The 19767-nt window shown below is 46.0% G+C and overlaps 7 protein-coding genes across 7 annotated transcripts; 4 read left to right on the top strand and 3 right to left on the bottom strand.

The window, feature by feature from the left end:
* Positions 1-85: 85 nt before the first annotated feature.
* COCVIDRAFT_17232 (hypothetical protein) lies at positions 86-1382 on the top strand (the record flags this gene model as incomplete). Its single annotated transcript, XM_014699702.1, has 7 exons — positions 86-114; positions 157-214; positions 369-487; positions 557-622; positions 760-865; positions 928-1325; positions 1367-1382. The coding sequence occupies 7 exons, from the start codon at positions 86-88 to the stop codon at positions 1380-1382; spliced, it is 792 nt and encodes a 263-aa protein (XP_014555188.1).
* Positions 1383-5453: 4071 nt separating this feature from the next.
* COCVIDRAFT_27869 (hypothetical protein) lies at positions 5454-6905 on the top strand (the record flags this gene model as incomplete). Its single annotated transcript, XM_014699762.1, has 7 exons — positions 5454-5651; positions 5701-5737; positions 5788-5855; positions 5904-6145; positions 6196-6333; positions 6384-6502; positions 6550-6905. 7 exons carry the CDS (start codon positions 5454-5456, stop codon positions 6903-6905), a joined length of 1158 nt encoding a protein of 385 aa, XP_014555248.1.
* Positions 6906-7527: 622 nt separating this feature from the next.
* Positions 7528-8073, top strand: COCVIDRAFT_103003 (hypothetical protein; the record flags this gene model as incomplete). Its single annotated transcript, XM_014699761.1, has 1 exon — positions 7528-8073. One exon carries the CDS (start codon positions 7528-7530, stop codon positions 8071-8073), a length of 546 nt encoding a protein of 181 aa, XP_014555247.1.
* Positions 8074-10759: 2686 nt separating this feature from the next.
* COCVIDRAFT_102899 (hypothetical protein) lies at positions 10760-11934 on the bottom strand (the record flags this gene model as incomplete). Its single annotated transcript, XM_014699760.1, has 3 exons — positions 10760-11246; positions 11298-11432; positions 11483-11934. 3 exons carry the CDS (start codon positions 11932-11934, stop codon positions 10760-10762), a joined length of 1074 nt encoding a protein of 357 aa, XP_014555246.1.
* A 1517-nt stretch (positions 11935-13451) lies between these two features.
* On the bottom strand, positions 13452-14087 carry COCVIDRAFT_102949 (hypothetical protein; the record flags this gene model as incomplete). Its single annotated transcript, XM_014699759.1, has 1 exon — positions 13452-14087. A coding segment is annotated over one exon (636 nt), but the record flags the coding sequence as incomplete, so codon positions are not given.
* Positions 14080-15202, top strand: COCVIDRAFT_27866 (hypothetical protein; the record flags this gene model as incomplete). Its single annotated transcript, XM_014699758.1, has 2 exons — positions 14080-14089; positions 14613-15202. The coding sequence occupies 2 exons, from the start codon at positions 14080-14082 to the stop codon at positions 15200-15202; spliced, it is 600 nt and encodes a 199-aa protein (XP_014555244.1).
* Positions 15203-16048: 846 nt separating this feature from the next.
* Positions 16049-17038, bottom strand: COCVIDRAFT_102904 (hypothetical protein; the record flags this gene model as incomplete). The annotated part of the gene is made up of 2 exons (XM_014699757.1): positions 16049-16579; positions 16787-17038. 2 exons carry the CDS (start codon positions 17036-17038, stop codon positions 16049-16051), a joined length of 783 nt encoding a protein of 260 aa, XP_014555243.1.
* Positions 17039-19767: the final 2729 nt, after the last annotated feature.

Here is a 19767-nt window from a genome sequence, read left to right as displayed (position 1 = left end):
AGGAGCAAAATGACTAAACTTAGTCCGCTCTGTGGTGATCATTAGATGCGCAACTATACATAGCGGGCCGTATCCGTTATCTGTCATGGTTCTCCAACAGCCGGACGGATATCCGTGAGTTCCGGTCACGTGCTTCTCTATCGGAACCTTTCTCAGTCCATCTCCGCTTGAAATCAACCCTTTGGATAAGCCCCACCTTGACTGTGATTGGCCAGTAGGTATCAAGTATAATTTGGATCACATGCCCAGCTGCCTAAATAAGAAACTAGTTCTTGAGACTATCTCGGCTCTTGCAGCTTTTCGCAACCTGTGACCACACGGTTCTCATCGTAGTAACCTCTGATGCCAGTTCTGGACCACTTGATTAGTTGGGCAAGAAGTCTGCTGCTGGTGTGGTAGAAATTTCATCACGGGAAACACTTGAGACACTCAATCAATTGGATGACAAGTACCGGATGACAAACAAGGAGCTTTGGGCATATCACTGGTGGATTAATTTGATTCTGAAATGCTGGCCGTACCGAGTTGTCGAGGCTTTCCTAACTGAATGATTCAGTTACTACATTGGCGACAACGGACTCACAATGTTCAATTGTGCTCCTACCGCTTTTCAGAACCTCGTGTACGCATCGTTCAGAGCTTCAGAAACGCTAAACCTCTCAGGCAAGATTGCCATAGCCAATAGCGTTGTTCTACTTTGCAACGGAATTAGTTTTGCTATACATATCCTCGTTTTCGTTTTACTTACCTCTTTTGCAGACTTTGGGACATGAAACCAAACATCCTCATTAGCCTATCCACCGTCGATTTTGGTATTGAATTCGGCCGGTTAGAGATTCATACTAAGGAGGATTGGCAAATTGGTGTAGGCCTGCGAGTGGTGATCGGCTATGAACTCTTGTATGATTCTTCCCTGACTTTATCTAGATATATCGTTGGGTCAATCGCATACCAAACGAGTATTACTTCTGGACCGCCGCGTTCCCTGGCCTCGTAAGGAATACAGATGTACGAAACAAAGCTAAGCAGTTAGCTGGTGGTACTATAACCCGGGAGGAGTACGAGTTTGTGGACATGATGAAAATGAATAAGAGCTTTAAACCCGCCTTCCATATCCAATTCATTGTTCAGATTATCATTTTCGCCATTATTCTTAGCATTATCTTCAGCCTCTGTGTCGATAGTAGTGCAGAGAACAATAATTGGGGCCTGTCGGTTATTGTCGCTTTCGTGACTAGAGTTTGGGTGCTATGCGCGATCCCGTGGGTTGTACTTGATGAACGAAGACTTGACCAAGATCTAGAAAGTAAATGTTGTATTGGCAGGTATTCAACAGCCGAGGTATGCGCTTACTTATATTTGGTAGCTGCGCCAAAGGTTAGCTTTATTAAACTGTAGGAACACTTGTAGTTCAACCATGACGACGAACACGCGACCTACTGTTAAAAGAAATATCATCACTTGATTAATTACATGAATTACTGGTAAAAGTTTATCTCGAAGGTTAAAATATATTACTAAAATCTTAAAGCAAGCTGATATAATAACTTTCGGGAACACTATATCCCGCTCTAGCTCTAGGATTGGTAATTCTTTACTCTACCTAACCCGCGATAGGTACTCTCTACCTATTCCCCAGTCGAGACTTAGGCTAAACGCAGCTAAATGATTTTTTGGTTAGCTTGAGAACAATATTTGACCCATAGAGACAGACATTAGCAGTACGTGGACAGATTGAACAGCCGTTGAGCTTACTCATCAGAGCTGTACCGAGAAGAGTTACGCCGAAGCGTCGATGTCAGCGTTATAAACAAACTTTTGATAGGTTTCTCCGAAGAGTAAGGCCTATCATTGTTACAAATAGACTCTCTGCCGCCTAAGTAAGCTTACGTTACCGCGTGCAAAGTTTATATATTACACTGTTAATATACTAGCCTAGCTTACTCATAAGATCTCATATATTTATATAAAGATCGACTCCTCTCTTGAATTATTTACTGTCTCCCAAACATAACTCCAAGGAACGATTAGAATATCACTCTTACACTACTTCATATTGAGTCGCTTCCCGAAATGCACAGCTATTCTGTACTAGTCCTTCTCTTCTTCGCAACACAGGTTTTAGGAGATAATCCTTGTAAGCGTGTTATTACCTGCAGGGGCGATGTATGCGATTATACTTGGAGACTTTTTCTACCTACTAATAATTAGGGATGTAAACAACCTGGAGTTATAAAAGCTTCTTGTTATGATATACAATATCCAGAACGGTGGTGCCTTGCGAGAACAGGGAGTTATGGTGGCATATGTAAAGACGGCTCATGTCCGTTTGGAATATGCTTTCTTCAGTGTTGCCCTGAATAGGCTGGTAAACAGGTTAGGTCTTGTCACTCTATTTAGTTGTGCTATGATCTTGCTATCTCTAGGCTAAATAATGTTGTTATAAAGTTATTCTAATGGTCTTTACTCTCACTACAAGCGTACTTATACTTAGATAAATATACATCTTACTATTTCTTATAACATGGTATAGCTCTTTTATTGGTAGAGGGAGACTGTAATGTGTATAACTCTGGTTTAGGTAACCCTCGGGACGTACCCGCTTAAGCTTCTTAAGATATCCGTCTCGACTCAAATCATTGGGCCAGCCATGCTTCCGTAAATTTTGACTCAAAACCTCATTCCTAATCATTAGCAGATCGTCGTCAATCCTTGATTAAACAAAACATACACTTCCGATCATCCATGTGTTTGGGTAGATTGTCCTGCTCAACAAGTTTTTCTCACTTCGGACAAGGTACCATCGTTAATCCTTCAACCGTTGTATAGATTTCGTCGAAATAGTATTATATATTGTGTGAAACAGACCCCAGCAGCCAAGGCTCATCTTTTGGTAGCTCTGTGTAACCAGTACCCATCGGTTAGGAGTGTAGCAGACATTTAAGCCGCATATGGAAGGTCAACCTCTACTCTGCTTTCAAAGGCTACTAATTCAACTCCTCGAATTCTTTTGATGATTTTTACGTCGTAAAGTTTAACCAAGTCTATGCTCGAAGCATTTATGGTTGCTGCAGAGTGCTCGTCATCATACAGCCTTTAGTGTTGTAGATTGAACAGGTTAATCGATTGAAAACAACTTCTGCGCAATTCACTTATTGCTTTATACTTGGTCATTTCAGAGATCGCTGCTTGGCGGGTTTGCTGTCTATCTGTGCTGTCTTGAGGTGGGAGGCTAGCGTATCTTCTTGAATGCGTGATGAAGTTCCATGGTGGCCACAAAAGCCCGCAATAATTTAGTTGTGCATTTGTTTGCAGCAATTTAGTAACTACTCAACGACCTATGTAGCTCAGAGCTTCGGTCACGTTCCCTCTGTCCCCAAGCAGATTCTCGAGATGACTGCTGGGTATGAGACAATTCTAAGTTAGAAATATAGACTAGCTCAAACGACCCTTTTGTAGGGCTCATAACCTGGTAAACTAAGGTGCTTTTCTTATGCGCACATCTATCTCAATAGTCCCAATGCGAATGCTCTTCTGCTGCAATGTGTTGTCCAGCACAAGCACTTATCTGATATGTCGTATGTTTCAGTCATGCAGGCGACAGCCATTCTTCTCAAACCCCTTTACTCTAGGCTATGGTCGTTCCATCTGCTCTTGCTGTACTGTGTTACTCTCGCGCACCCTTAGCCCGTTCAGCGAGTAAATTCAGGCGACCCAGGCTTCCGAGCCCAATCTATCTGAAACGGCAGCCTATCACTGTTTAGCCAATGTGACAATGCGGATGCTAGTTCAGATAGCTTCTGATCAAAAAAATCTTATTCGCCCTCAACAAGTGATCTGTTATTAGTAGGGCTAAGAGCCCATTCCAAGTAAGACAGACGGCCGTTGCATACGTAGCTACCATTTATTCCTTGCTTTGCAGTAACTTTTCCCTCTTATCAGCGAAACTCGAACAGGGAATAACAGAGATCGAACATTATTTCCATTCGAGACACGCTGTCATGCGCTCAGCCCAGCCAGTAGTTTTGAATCACGGTAGGTGACAATGTGGCTGATGATTGCGATGTGAAAGCTACGCGAACATTATCAGAATAATTACATTTCGTTCAGCACGTCTTGTTTCGGCGTCTCGTTCTCCATCCTACACATTGCGCCTACTTTGCTGCACTGGTCTATTTGCGCAATGCGAACTGTCGCGGAATGCACACCCGGATGACGCGACAGCTTGCATCAAGCACAGACAATTTAAGCAAACCTTAATACACGACAAGGATACGAGCGAGTGGCTTGATCACTTGTGCCTGAAAAGTATCGAAGTACGCCATCGTATTCTGGGCAGCCAATACAGGGTAGTCTAGGCCGACTATAGTCTACGGCTCAGAGTCCCCGGAATCGCACCCGGATTGGAGGCCTGGAAGTTGGCTGCACTAGAGCTCGATATAAGTCATCGCTTCTCAGAAATTGTTCCGCCTCGCATTGCTGATGCGACGTAAATATGATTGCTCCAATGGGTTGACTCAGCCACCCGGCCGACTGAGTTTTGGTTCAAACCTAAGACTTGGGGAGAGGAGAATACTCCATAAAGCTGTTATTCAGTAAATGTAAATTGAGGGGTGATAAACATCTAGGCAACAAAGAGGAATGGAGGCACTCTCAGCCACATTCATAAGTCATTCCCGTACCCTGGAACGTTAGGGCTGCAAAGGATTTAGCCTAGATCCCTAATATGGCCAATCCTGGCACGGGAACCCATGTCCGTGTTGCTCCCCAGACTATCCCTCAAAGTTACTGCGGTAGACCACCGACACTAAGAACCCCTTTCATGTACATATACACACATATAACCCCTCTTTTCTCGCATGCGCTGTTCCTTGCGCGGAAATCCTTTAAGGCCCACCACGGGCTCTCCCTAACCCTATTACATTTCGTTCACCTTCCAACCCTCACGAACCAGACAGTTGAACACCTATGTCGAGTAGATCGACGCGTTCACGTTATACAACTTGCTATAGTGGCTGGTGCTGTGCAACTTATACCGCTGCATCATCATTGTCGAGTTAGTGTGTGCTTCGTTACAGACCAGTTTTCCAAGTGCAAGAGCTTAAAGTTCCCCCATGATCGCGCTTGATGGTGGCGGCACTAAACTGGGATCTCGGAACTTTTACGCTCCGTCTTGAGACGTTAGGCCTATCGGATGATGGAAACATGCAAGGGGGCCATGTCTTTTACCCAGGACTACAGCCAGCTAATCGCTGAGGGCACGGTTAAACTTTTGGGGTGTATCTGCAACAATGCGATCGGTACGCATGTTAAAAGAGGGCCCAGGGTTATTTAGATCCTGCTATACTACTTTTGGCAAGTGTTGAGTTTTTTCTCTTGTGCATTACTTAATGGTTGTGTCGACCCGGCCCTGCTGCATAGAGAACCAAAACGACCATTGTAGTGCTCCCATGATGGTCAGCCCCTCATCACCACAGTTGACTCCAGAGCGGCTTGCTGCATTGCAAAGAGAGGACGGCGGCCCTCTGCTCATTTCTATCGTCTCCGTCTTCACTGCAGTTGGCTGTATTTTGGTTTGCCTACGAATCTACGCGCGTTCAATTATTATCCATAATGTTGGTCTCGAAGATTACTGCATTATATTATCGTTTGTACGACTCTGCACATAATATCCCAATTACACGTCACTGATCACATCAGGCGCATGCTATTGCCATGGCTGTCTTTCAAATAGAAGGTACGATCCAGTTTGTAATGACACTTGTTCCGTATACTAAACAAGTAAAGGAGCTAAACATGGGGGTTCGAAACACACGATGTTCTTGACACTACCTCAAATAGAAATGACATTGAAGGTACGATATATCAACAATCCATAATGACTACGCCTTAATAATGCCTAGTACTTATATGGAAGCATTTTGATGTATGCCAACGCCCTCACCCTCACAAAACTGTCGATACTTTTACAGTACCGTCGTATTTTCACCTTCACGTCGATGAGAATACCTATTTACATTGTCGGAGCCATCTGCCTAGCAACTGGCATTAGTGCATCGCTTGTTCTGGTATTCTCTTGCATTCCGATATCTGCATTCTGGGATATCAGTGAAAAGGAAACTGCAACATGCATAAATTCGAATGTGTGAGTGTCATTATGGCAAAAATTAGAAATGTGGTCTAACCCGTCTTTAGCTTCTCCTTCGCAGGTGCCGCTATGAACATTGTTACCGATATTCTCGTTGCAGCCCTCCCTGTACGAGCGATATGGCAGCTTCAGGTTTCACGAAAGCAACGGATCGCCCTCATGTGCATCCTAACCCTCGGCTGGTGGTAAGTTAATTTTCCATGTACACATCACAGTGCTAACTACTATGACAAAGTGTCTGCATTATTTCTATTGCGCGATTGCATGGCTTTATCGAGCTTGCAAAACACCCCGAGGACTCTACTTTCTATGGAACTGCGCCAGCCTATTGGAGTGCTATCGAGGTAAATCTAGGTAAGCTTGAATCTTCAAACATACAAGAAACGCGCTTATTATCTTAGGTATTGTTTGTGCTTGTGCGCCCGCTTTGAAACCTTTAGTGGTCAAAGCTATTCCTAGATTTGCGACTCTGTACGGCAGCCGCAAGAGCACGTACGGAGGAACAAAGGATACTCCCAAGGACTCTGCGTCGTTTGTTAAACTCAAGGACAAAGGCAGTACTGGCACTATCTCAGATGAGATTGAACTGCATTATCGCAGTGGAAATGTGGTGTCCGAGTCCTATACGGGATTACCGCGCACTATCCACGTGAAAACTGATTTGGAGCAGCAAATTGACGACGTCGATTGTAATGTGGAAACAAACAGCGAGAGAAATATCGTAATCAGACCTACTAGGATCATGGATAGGCCTTGAAACACTAAAACTCGCAGAGTTTAGTACTATCCTAGACGTACTTCGTGTATGTTATTAAAAAAAACTTAATTCTCTATCAATCACCATACTCTTGACGGTACGCATGGGAGGGCTCGCTCTGAGAATGTCATACGTATATAAAATATAGCCTGTGAAGTATACTAAACCTTTTTAGGGTACGGAGCCTAGTAGAGCTATCATGTTATAAATTCTGATCGTACACTCTAGTAGTAGTAATATCTATATAATAATTCATAGTACTCGTAGCTCTAGACAATTGAGTTGGTAGAATTTTTGAAGAAATATTCCAGAGTACCTTAAGTTGCTTATCAAAGTTTTCTTAGGGGTTCTTGGGCGGACAAGCCTAGTGCGAGTCACTTGCGCCGTAACTTTACGACGATCAGTGTGAGGGCGGCGCTAAACAATTCTGATAAACATGCGTTGATTCGCTACTCCACTTCAGCGGGGTTGTAGCACCAATGACAACTGCGCCTCGGCTGTCCGCCCAGGCTGCACATCGTTCCTCGACAATCCTTCAGCAGGTCATCCCTCTTTCTGCACCCTTCTGAATAACTTAATCGCCGCACATCGTGAACAATTATTGAAACCAGTGTTCGACAACATGGCGCACGATCAGCCCATAGCTCATTCTTTTGTTGGATCTGAAACGTGGCTTATTCCCACCCCCTCTGCATCTTCCGAAGATACCACACAGAACGCTTCGAGGAGCGAAACTCCACCATCTTCTATCCCATGGCCCGGGCGAGCCTTCATCATTAAATCTCGTAAAAACGGACAAGTCATCACTTTCTTAAACGGCGAGGTCGTAATGGATAGAATAGGAGGGCTTGGCACTTTCAGGTGGCGGTGCGTTGAGGAGAAAGGTTGGTTAGGGTTTAAGGATCCAGCTTCTGCGCACTGTCTCGGCTATCAAGAACACGGAATCTTGTTTTGCAGATTTCCTCATCATCGAAACAACGAACGCATATTTCCCCGAATGCGCCCAGAAGGTGGGTACGTTCTGCTAGTACGTCACGATGACCATCTTCGTCCCTTGGGTGTATTTGAGAACGAATCCAAGAATGGGACGAAACAGAAGATCAAGATTATGGATTGGAGCTCCGAGGACATTGTTTGGGATTTTATTGAGGTACCAGTTCAAGAATAGTGGCGGATACTAGGGCGGATCTGCCGATGGAAACGCGTGCTTTGTTGGAGAACATGACACTAGTGCAGCTACTTGTTTGTTCGTCATGAAGAAGGAACTAAACCTCGTCCATATCTACCATGGTGTTGTGCCCAATATCTCACACTACATATTCCATGAGTACTTTATTATCATTGGGGCTGCGACATGCGCGCCAATCATGATAACTCCACTCCTAATGCATCAACAAGTAAGCATGCATGTACTGCGCAAATTAATATTGAGTGATTGTGATTCTATATCTGCTGCAAACAAGACGCTAGCACGCAGCGGAAGAGTTTGGCGTCGTCACAATTGCTCGTCTGCATCATCCGCTAATACAAGTTGCCTAGCGCAGGGGTAATGACTCTAAGGCTATGGAGGAATTCTCCATGATGGCTACTCTCTATCTTCCAGCGGCGTAATTGAGGCCCACATTATCGATACAAAGACTCCGATCTGCCTCAAAATTACGTTAAATATATGTGTCTATTTCCTAACAGCTGATTCTTCACCATTTATCGCGAACTTCTATACTATATGTATTAAGAGAACCGTCGACAAAAGCACTAGCATTCCTTGATGCTATTTTAGCTATTAGAAAATTAGATTTGAAAGCATTACAACCGCCACGAAGATGATTGGTGATTTAAAATCTGTAATCAACGACCGCTTAGCACTCACAAAACACTCTCTTACGGCTTTGAAACATCTTAATTACTCGCATTCTATCTCCTGCCTTGCCAGGGCCAAAGGAAAAGCTTAAAAAGACATGGACTGGTTGTCCAAATCGTTTACCCATCCATCGACCTCGGAATGGCGGAGCCTTCCTCTTCAGGGATTTGACGTAAGTAGTGCAGTTAGTCAGCAATGCTCTTTTCGTACCGATCACTTCGTTAAGACCTTTCCAGAGGTCAAGCTAAATCAGTCGAATGCAGTGCAAAACGTTTCCCTTTCCACGTGATACCAGAGTTATTGATATTTCGCTCGCAGAGCTTCCGCATTGTGCTAAAAGGAATTAAAGGAGTATTCGTTTGGTTGTTTAGGGAGCCCGTGATTGAACCCAATTATATATGGTTGTGTAGTGTCGTAACTTGGTGGATCTGGTCCTGATCCAAAGCAGATGCAGTCATGTGAAAACACACCTTTATACAGCCAATGTATGGTATAGTACTTGGGAAGCGACGAGTCAATTTCTAATGCAATATTGGATAGTCGGCCGAATTCTGGACGCTTTCTGACATGTTGTAACGTCTGCATCAGCTGATGCAATGTTGTTAGGGTGACTCGATTCTTTTCCTCGATGTCCGGAGATTTGTGTACCAACCTCCACGTACCTCGGACACTTTTACAATAGTAAACAAGATTCTCTAGAATGCGGCACTCCGGATCCTTGTAAACGTTATCGAAACAATTGATAATTGATCTAATATGCGCGAAAAGTTTCTTTCTTGTCTCCCCAACTCATCTGGTGTCGTAGTATATCCATTTAGTTGAGTCCTTGCTGGTTTTGCCCTGGGAAGACGAGAATGCTGACGCATTATTTTTAGATGCTGTTTCTTCAACGTCGTAGATGTGATCGCGATTCAGGAACCGTTTCTCTATCGAATCACCAGGCGTGTGCTGGCTTGAGTGTAGTAGGGTCGTTGATTGACCAAGCTGCCCGTGGCCTAAGCGGTTGTGTGTCTCACCAAACATTGATCTACTCCCAGATTTATGTGCTACTTGTGCCACGGGTAGCATACTTTACTCTACCTCTTTCGCGATCCATCGCTAGTCTTAGTTGTTTAAAAGCTGATCCAAGTCTCAGCTTATCACTTTGAACTTTGATGGCCACGTGTATGCTGTATCTATGCATGTCCATTTTGCGGAGCATGGCCAGCATTTTAGTTGTTGGTCTTGTGTGGTGTTGTAGAAAGCGTTATCCAAAAGCGGTGCGTGATCCAAAACCGGGAGAATGCCTACCTATCTCTTCATGGTTTTACTTTATTGCACGAAAGTTCCTTCTCCAAATACCCATCAAAGGGGGCTTCTAATACAATGGATATGTTCATATGCTTTTTGGACATTAGTGAACAAGCTATGTAGTTGAACGAGTTGGTTTGTTTCCAGCGCCTGGGGGGTACTCAGCCGTGTTGAAGTATCTATAGATAGCATAGCGCAGATGACTTCAACCCAGGGCATGAACATCTTTAGTCTTGTTTCCTAATCATATCAAGTATCTCATTACTTATGGGCTTAAATGTTACTACGATAGAAAGTTGCGACTACGAAACGGGCATCAAACTAGAGTTTTCGACTTTCTTCAAAGCCATTTACTTCTTCAGGGCCAAACACCAGATGGAACAAGACTCCGACCTAGATGCGTCTTTGACCACATATCACTGGAGTCATGAGTTTCATTATTGCACGCGCTGCACTCATCTCTTCTTTGTAAGGTCATTCTTACATCAATTTTTAGTCTCAAAAAACTTCAACAGCGAACTGCTTTCTATAAGAACTCTTAATAATCGCACAGACTACAGCGTTTTGCCATTTCGCCCTGAGCAGGACCTAAACTACAGAATCACAACCTATACGCGTGGAACACGATATACACATGAATGTATTATTTACATCTTTACCCCAATTCTGTAGAGTGATGATAATTCCCACAGAAAGAATATGCTCATAGGTTGTCAATGAGTGGGCTGAGACCTTGCGCGCTACCAATCCTATCTTCATAGAAGAACCTACTCCTCTCGACACTTGCACGGTCTGCCATCCACTTGGCAAATGCGGGTGCATCCGTGTTAGGCTCCTCAAGAATTTTATGATGGCCCTCAACCGCCGGAACATCTTCGCGGACGCTCCACCTACCATTACCCTTCTGATACTCATCGCTGAGCATGAAGCTATGGAGCAATTTTGCACCTTCGGGGTGCGGTGCCTTTTTCAGGATGGCACCAGTCTGAGGCCAAGAGACAAATTTTGCATCAGTGGGTAGTGCAAATGACGCTCCTGGGCGATCCGTGAATGAATAGCTGCCAGTGAATGTTGCTACGCTGGTGCTGTTGGCATTTGTGAGAATTGTTCCTGGGGTTTGTGTGCCGCGTACCCAGCGGGGGTTATTGGCAAGCAGGGCGTCGAACCATTTCATGCCAAGTTTTTCCAAGCTAGCCATTCAATCAATAAACCGCGTGCAAAAGATAACGATAAGAACTTACATGATATCGAACTGGTACAAAACCGCATCATCATCGTTAGGATAAGTCAGAATGAGCTTATCCTTATACTCAGGTTTGATAAAATCTTCGTATGCAGTAGGCACTGCACTCGTCTTGTTCAGGTTGGCAGAGAGACTGTGTTTGTTTAGTAATGACATTGGAATAGAGTTCATGGTGTGTTATACCCCCAAGCAATAATGAACAGTCCGGTGTAGGCTGCATCTGCATCCTTGAACTGGGGGTAGACCTTGTCGAAGTTCAAGGGCGCATAATTCATCAAAGCGCCTGCCTTCTTCCAGCGTGGGTAGTCATGCAGTGTTTGAAGAATAACGCTGTCGACGTATACATTGTCGTTTGCGAGTTGCAAATCTATGTTTCCATCGTGGTATTTGGAAAGGTCGACCGTGACGTTAAGAGTCATTTTGGGAAATCGTTTCTCGAAGGCAGCCTTCAGGGCGTTTTGCTGAGTCTTTTCGTCGCCGCCATGCCAAAGAGTGACAACGCCACCTTCAGCTACAGCTGCTTCGTAAATTTCGTCAAGGCTGCGCGTTTCTTGCGTGGACGTTGTGGCGTTTGGCGCAGGTGCGGCTAGAGTAGCACAGACAAAAAGTGCCAGATTGGAAAGTGTGACACGCATGATCGCTTATGGCGTTCCGTGCAGTTGTAATAAGAAGGTAGGTGCCTAACAAATGTTCGGAAGATTGTAGCTCTTATACGAGAATGCCGTGGGTATGTAAACTTAACATAATGTTGGTTAGTGTGGGACTAGTTCGCGGCTAGTGCTACAAGAAGGCTAGTACATGGTGTATCACTATCAGTTATATTGGATCCATTGGGAATCGGCCCCTTTCGACAAAGCATTTATACGCGGAGGAACATAGCCGAACAAAATCTCAATAATCATACATAGTGCACAACTACGTACATACTCAAGTAGCTATAACGTGCGTCATCATTTTAGAGAAACCAAGAACATCTTGATAAACGTACTTGACAAATTAGCCAAGTAGTAATGTTCCTTTACCCAAAGAACACGACAAGGTAACAAAGGTGTTATGGTAGAGTACAAAATATGCAAGTCCTCGGCATAGGTCCAAATCGAATCATAGATTTATCTGCAACACAAGTGGGCATAAGGAAGGAATCTTGAATTTCGGGATAACTTCGGCGACTTTGTAGAAAACAAGTTTCTGGGAATTACGCCATATCGCAGCATCAATCACTACGCTTTATAAGGCAAGTGCATGCGTCATTTGTCACTGCTTTCTATTGAATACCAGCATAGGTAGGCCCTCTGTTCAGTATAGGCTCTCTTTAAAGATAAATCATATCATATTAGCAAGGTAGTAAAGAAAGTGAAAAGAAACACCTCCCCCTTAGGTCTCTTGTTCCTTATCTGCCCCTTTACTCCTCTTTTCTCTCCCTCTCCCATCTTATACGTTTTCTTTTTATGGTATTTTAACTCTTATTTATGCTTTTATCGGAGTTTATACGTAGAGAGAAAGAGAGGAAGGCGAATCAAGAAGGATGGACATTGGGAAAGAAGGGAAGGTAGAAGCGGCTTTAACTACAGTACGAGATAGATTACGATCAAGCTCGAATCCTAGCGGAGATGGGTATAGATAGCGCAACGCCAAGAAAGGGACCCCTGCTTATAAGGGTGACGTATGACTTTTGCCCCTTCAAACATCCGAACAATTTTGGTGGTTTCTTTGTACCAATGTTTCATGGTCACTAGCGTTTACAAGAGTTAAGCATACTATAAATAGTAGTGTATTGTAAGGGGCTGCGCCCTGCCTCTTACGCAATCTTCAACATCGTGAAACCGGCTGTGAAAAGCTCAGCCCTATGCCACTAGACCATCACAACCAGAAAGCTACAATTGATTAATGTTCTGCAAATTCTTTGCACATAACAGTCGATGGACTAGCTTTCGTGGAGATCTTCTGCTGGACAGAGGAGACCCTACGCCTGATTGAAGCAGCTTAGCTATCATCTGTCCGTGAGATAGTCCGTCGCACTGTCCTACAGCTCCGCTGACCCACCCCCTTTCCCTCGTCTTGTTTCAACAGGTTTACGTAGTTTTTGTCATCTAGCGTCTCTTATGACCTCACACTCTCATAATGGATGATTTTGGAAAGTTGATGAATGCAATCAACTAGCATTGAAGTTCGGAGTTGGCCAGAAAATTCTTTTCGCAACCTTTACGTAGAAGTTCGAAGGTCTGATGTTGTTGAATTCCGGATCATACTCGATTGGTTCCACGCTGGCATCTGCAAACGCATACTTGTAAGCCAACTCTACAACGGCAACCTTGGCCTCTAGCAATGCTGCATTGAATCCAATGCAGCCATGTGCGCCCGCAGCGAAGGGCACGTACGCAGAACGGTGCCGTTCCTTCACGCGTGTGGTAGCCCAGCGATCGGGATTGAAGCTATAAGGGTCGTCCCAGTGTGCCGGATTGGTATGCAAGTGGGGAAGACTAGGGATCAAAATGGCACCTGCAGGTAAATGGTAGCCGCCAGGCAGAATAACTTCTTGTCGGTTGTTGCGTGCTGGTTGAAAAGACGGGCTATGCAGGCGCTGTGTTTCTTTGACGAAAGCATCCAGAAACGGCAGCGCCTGCAGTTCCTTGTACGTCCACTCTTTGGTTGCTGCTGCACCGTGATCTACCAGCTCTTGCAGCAGCCGCTCTTGCATCCCTGGGTAGACGGTAAAGGAATAGATCAGCCAGGAAAGAAACGCTGAGCTAGTTATGAAACCAGCCCCCAGAAGCACCAAAATGTTGCCTCGTATGTATTGCCTTTCATTGTCTTCCCGGAGCCATCCGTGGCGCGAAGCAGGTAATCCACAAGGCAGGCAGAATCAGTAGCTGTAACTTGAAGGGGTAAGCCCGTTGATTCTTTGTGGGTCCAGTCCAGGATCGACTGATCGATGTAGGTGTAGGCCTCCTTCAAGCTTTGTCGGAGGAGCGCCGGATCACCTATTCATAATGAGCTCGGAAAAACCATGCGTAGAAAGGACATGTACCGATTGGGAGATACGAATACAGCTTGCCTCGCACGTGAAGGCGAGTATTCAACTTCACAGCGGGCTATCGCATACTACCCGCGCTTGCTTCGGTCCGCCGCCGCGATGTGTGGCCGTCCCGTTCCGCTGCAGCCGACGAATTTCGCAGGAACAAGTAGTATTACCGCAATTGGGATGAGCGTGTGTTGCAGCGGTGGCTGCAGTACGGCTTGCGCAATCTACCCACGGCTGTGTACCCGCGCCACATCCAAGTGGCCGGGACTGAAGCTCACGTGACGCACGAAGAAGACACCGCTACTGACGCTGTCACGCTCACCACGACAAAGCACCAGGAAGTCTTCACTTTCCTCCGGCCAACCTTCGATGCACACGCTTACCCTGGGCTCGGCGCACAGCTTGGGGGGCCAAACAGTGCGGCGTATGCGGATTATACGCCTGAGGCGGCACTACCGGGCCAGCCGCTTGAGCGCGCCGAGTCCGTCGTCGCATTCCATATGTTACCATATGTGCGGCCATCGGTGCTATACGTATTCGGCAGCGAATCCCACTACACGGCGTGCGAGCCGACCGCTGACAAGGTCGAGTCAACGGGCGTGGGCATCGGCGGGAGTGGCGGTGCAGCCAAGGGCCGAGTGGCGGAGGTGACGGTCCAGGGTGTTGGCCATCTAATTCCGATGGAGGCCGTTGACGAAACGGCGGAAGTCAGCGTCAAGTGGCTGGGAGATGAGATGGCGGCATGGAGAGAAAAGGAGATCGTCGAGCGAAGTGAATGGGCGTACATTCCGGATGAGCAGAAGCGGACCATTAGTGATCAGTATCTCGAGGCGTTGAGGGGCGAGACGAAATCTGGTGCTGCACCAATCTCGAAACTCTGATTGTATGGCTTGATGAACTCAATAATAAGATACTATGACTCCAGTGCTTTTTACTTGTACCTCTGACGTCAAGTACAAGAGTACTTTTGGTCGAGTGACAGTGAGTGGAGGCTGTGGAAACTATTGGTACGCTTAAATCAGGCCAAGCAAGGGATAGGTGCGTAGTCATAGCGACAATGTCTTGAGAGAAAGAAGCAGGTTCTTTTTTCGAGAGATATGAAGTTTTTCCCTCTGCTATGAAGTATTTAGGATGACTGAGGGTAAAATGCAAATAGGTTAGAGAACCGTTCTCATGAGCAAGTACTAGACAACAACGAGAAATATAGCAGGTCGGCTAACTGACTATGGGCACTATGGTTATATCAGATAGCTTGACAAACATGTTGCTACTTGCTTTGCACACCCTGTGATTGATGGGCGAGATTGTAAAATTGAAATGTGCCAGGAACCAAGTTGATAACGGCAATCAACAGCCAGATCTTTCTAATTTGTGAGATATAGATTCAACTGAGTTTTAGACAAATTTGGCATGATCATCTGATTACAGCTTTAAGTAGGTAAATGAAGTAATTATGCTAGAAACGCTTCGACCACGCTATTTCGTGTCTCGCTTTTTGACAGAATAGGCGGTGTGTAAGATATTGGTCTGCAAGTTCCAGTAAACCTAACCATTCTGGATAGTGATGATCAATGGGTGGTTTTGTTTTAAAGGATAGTGATTATTTGCATTAGTCTATATATGTACACCCTGAAAACAGTAAAGAGAGACAGATCTGCGCGTAAAAAGCAAACATTATTCTGTCCAATCAATCCATCATTAGTTCATTGCTAGTCACCGCCACATCCCTACAAGCCCAAAGCGATAGCACCGAAGACAATGGCGAAAATGCCGCCCGCTACCTTCTCAGCTGACGCAGCGCCGGTGAACTCCGGGGTGCCGGACGAAGTAGATGAGGGAGTGTGAGATGGGTTCACGGTACCGTTTCCACCCGAGCCGGAAGAAGGGGTAGGCTTGATGCTTATGGTTCCTGGGACTGGCTTGGAAGAAGCCACAGGAAGACCAGAAGAAGAAGCTACAGGCAGGCCAGAAGACGACGCACGAAGACCGTTGCAAAGGCCGTTGTTGCAGGTGTTGTAGGCGCACTGCGCATCGGTCTTGCATGCGGCGTTGAAGTTACCACATCTCGCGATCAAACCGGCGTTGCTGGCCCAGCACTGTACACCCTCGATACACTGGCTAGGTGTGACAAAAGGGTTGCACTCAGCACCCAGAGAAAGAGAGCCAGCGGGCGCGACAATCGTGGGTGAAGGGGCGGGACTCCATCCGGGCGCAGACGAGCTGCTTGTGACGGTCGGTGGGGTTGAGGAAGAAGAAGCCTTGACGCCATTGCAGAAGCCGCCATTGCAAGTGTTGAATGCGCATTGCGCGTCACTGGTGCAAGAAGACTGGAAGTTTCCGCATCGGGGGATGAGCATGGAGTTGGTAGCATAGCAGTTGGCGCCGCCGGCACATGGAGTGCCTCCTGGAGTGCACTGCTCGCCTAGAGCGATAGGAGTTGTAGATGGCGGGGTGGAAGAAGGGACTGGTGCAGAAGAAGAAGCCTTGACGCCGTTGCAGAAGCCGCCATTGCAAGTGTTGAATGCACATTGCGCGTCACTGGTGCAAGAAGACTGGAAGTTTCCGCATAGGGGCTGGAGCATGGAGTTGGTAGCATAGCAGTTGGCGCCGCCGGCACACGGTGTGCCACCCGGAGTGCAGTTCTCGCCAAGAGGAATTGTAGATTGAGCTGAGGCGAGGACGCCGGCTGTGGCTAGAGCGAAGAAAGAGTAACGCATGGTGGAGGTTGCGGATATACTGAAGTTGAGATAGTAAGCGAAAGGTATCGAAATGCTTCGAATAAACGAGAGTAGTTGTGATTAGATTGGTAGTAGTAGACTGGTGATGAAGGATGACAAGCGGGCCTGCCAGCTCTTCTTTATACTTTTGAACATTCGTATTACCACAAAGTTTAAAAGCGTAATACGAGGTTGGTGATCCGGGCCGACCTGACTTGGCGCTCGTAACCCATAGTTACCCGCTTTGGGGTTCGCCACATGATGGCAAGGCGGTGAGCCAATCATCGTCTGTGCTGCGCATCCCAAAATAGAAATCATGCGTCATTGCATCTCCAGCTAGCCATCTTCAGCCCTCGAGGTAGCATTCCAGAGTGTCGCGAACAGCGGGCACACCGAATGGGACGCTATTTACGTACATGGCCTTCGTACTATTGAGGAGCTACACATCTTCGAACAGCCTCGGTCCCAGGTACCTCGACCCAGCACGCAAAGGCGAGCACTGAGCTTCCGTGCCCATACTACTCTATCTCCACACGATCCGTCGGCTGCGCAAAAACACGACTTTTCCATTTTGAAAATATCGTCTATTTAGCACTAGAAACTGTGTACTGGTCACGCTGCGTCCGGGCACGTGCCATCACGTATTCGCATCTGATTTTGACGGTCTTGTCTCAACACGACACCACTAGCAGCGTTAATTGGTAGTCTACGTACTTGCGTGTCAGCTAAACTAGAGCATCGCGGAATCAATATAACAGAACGTCCCATTCAATGGCATGCTTTTTGTCGCTACAACCAGGCGACATACACGCAGGCTTACTAGATCTGAGGGCGTTGTGCCGCGGTGACATGCCTATGCGTACGTTCGATGAAAAATGACCGGAGGACGGGTGGCTGTGCAAGGTAGCACGACAAGCGAGCGATCTACTAGCCACTTATGAGAACCAAAGCTAGCACAACAGGATTCGTTATGCTCGTAGACCCACCGTGCCTCGTTCTGCTCGTGTCCGGCCTTCTCATTCCTGAATTTTTCTTTCAGCGCCGTGATGTCGAGGGGGTCGTTATGGTACACTTTACAGAGTTACAGTATCCGGACCATCATCGCAGTACGAACTGTTTGCATGGAAAGGCTTAAAAAGAAACCTAGCGACCAAGTATTCATATGCCTGGGATATACAATAAAGTTCCATAATCAAACCACGACTATGCCCACTCGTGTTGAGAGGTATGTGGCTTGTAATACTAAAGTTGCCCCAACGGGTACGAGGATAGTTGGATATTTCAGGAATTCTCTCACCCTGTTCAAATCCCCACCTCGGACCCAAGGATCAAACAACACGTCCACTGTTACATCTCTGCCCGCATTTCGTGACGTCGCGCAGCATGTACCCCGCTCCCCCATACAGGCGATAGTATATAGCAAGACTTTCCAAAATATTTGCTTCTTTATTCAAAAAAAATCATTCTTACAATACCCGACAATTCATATAGTTACTTGAGTTCTGTTTAGCCAAAGTCGTCTCATGAATCCCACTCACGAGACCACCCGACCAAGCTTCATCAAAAGTGACTGTAATACGAAACCCCTCGGGTCCCCACATGACACGGCCGGCGAGCCATGGGAGAGTCAATTTTCTCCCACGATGCATGAATACAATCAATGCAACAAAATAGCTCTTTTTTTCTCCGCCCTAGCCTGCAAACGTACAATGGGCAATCCGCCAACGCATTCGATCTGCAAGCCTTGACGTTGGCGTCTTCTACCACTCGTACATCTATGTAGTATAGATGCTTTACTTGCAAAATTAGCATCACATCTTTCGTCAACGTATCCAAAGCTACGAGGCATGATGTGGCGATCGTCATGGCGGCATTAGCTGGCATGTGTAGCGAGTCAACGGTCCCATTCTTGGGAGACCCCTCAACGAACACCACCAACGGGAAAGCCGGATTCTCAAGGAAAATACGGACTAAAATCAACCGCACTGAAGCATACGAGCGAAGCTTGTTTGACAACGTATTTTTTAAATTGAGACTTGCAATAGTTGCAGAATTTTCATCATAGCATGTCTTTCGTGTAGTGCGCTAGATACATTTGGGGGTGTAATGGCGGATCGCAATTACAGAGAGGTGAGAATGAGATCTTCCTTGTACTTGCAACAAATTAAAAAAAAATCTAGCTCTCTCATTGAAGGAACTGTGGTTGTTGTGCATGCTTTGAAGTTTGACTACAGATCGTAGAAGAATCTGTGCACCGGTGTATGCCAATGGCCAAGCTGGGAGTATAACGGTAATTGTGGTATGGTGAAAAATATGACGACTAACTACCTCTTAAACATATTTCAAAATAGCTGAATTGACAAGGTAGAGAAGCAAAACAAGAACACTTCTGGGTTGCGCCCAATCGTATTACTAGTTGGAGTTTATATCTTTGATGTCAGCTATATTATTAGTCTCTTACACATTTGAGCACTTTCCACAAGTTCGGATGCAATTATTTGATGATGGGGTCAAGATAGGATTGCGGTGCGTTAAGTCTGACGGCTTTATCTGTAGCCAAGAGAGCGTTGAAAGACGACGATGCCATCCACGTTTGTTGTTTGAACATGGAGCGGTCATGTGATTCTTCATAGAGATAACATGTGTATGTGACCAGGACAAGCCAGATACGCAACTGAGCATCGTCAGTCGAGTGATATCCGGCCTGCAGGACATTCCAGCTATTTCTA

Source organism: Bipolaris victoriae, assembly GCF_000527765.1.
Source record: "Bipolaris victoriae FI3 unplaced genomic scaffold scaffold_58, whole genome shotgun sequence".
Classification (NCBI taxonomy): Eukaryota; Fungi; Ascomycota; class Dothideomycetes; order Pleosporales; family Pleosporaceae; genus Bipolaris; species Bipolaris victoriae.
The sequence above is the reverse complement of the archived record's forward strand: the minus strand, read 5'-3'. Positions and strand labels throughout refer to the sequence as shown.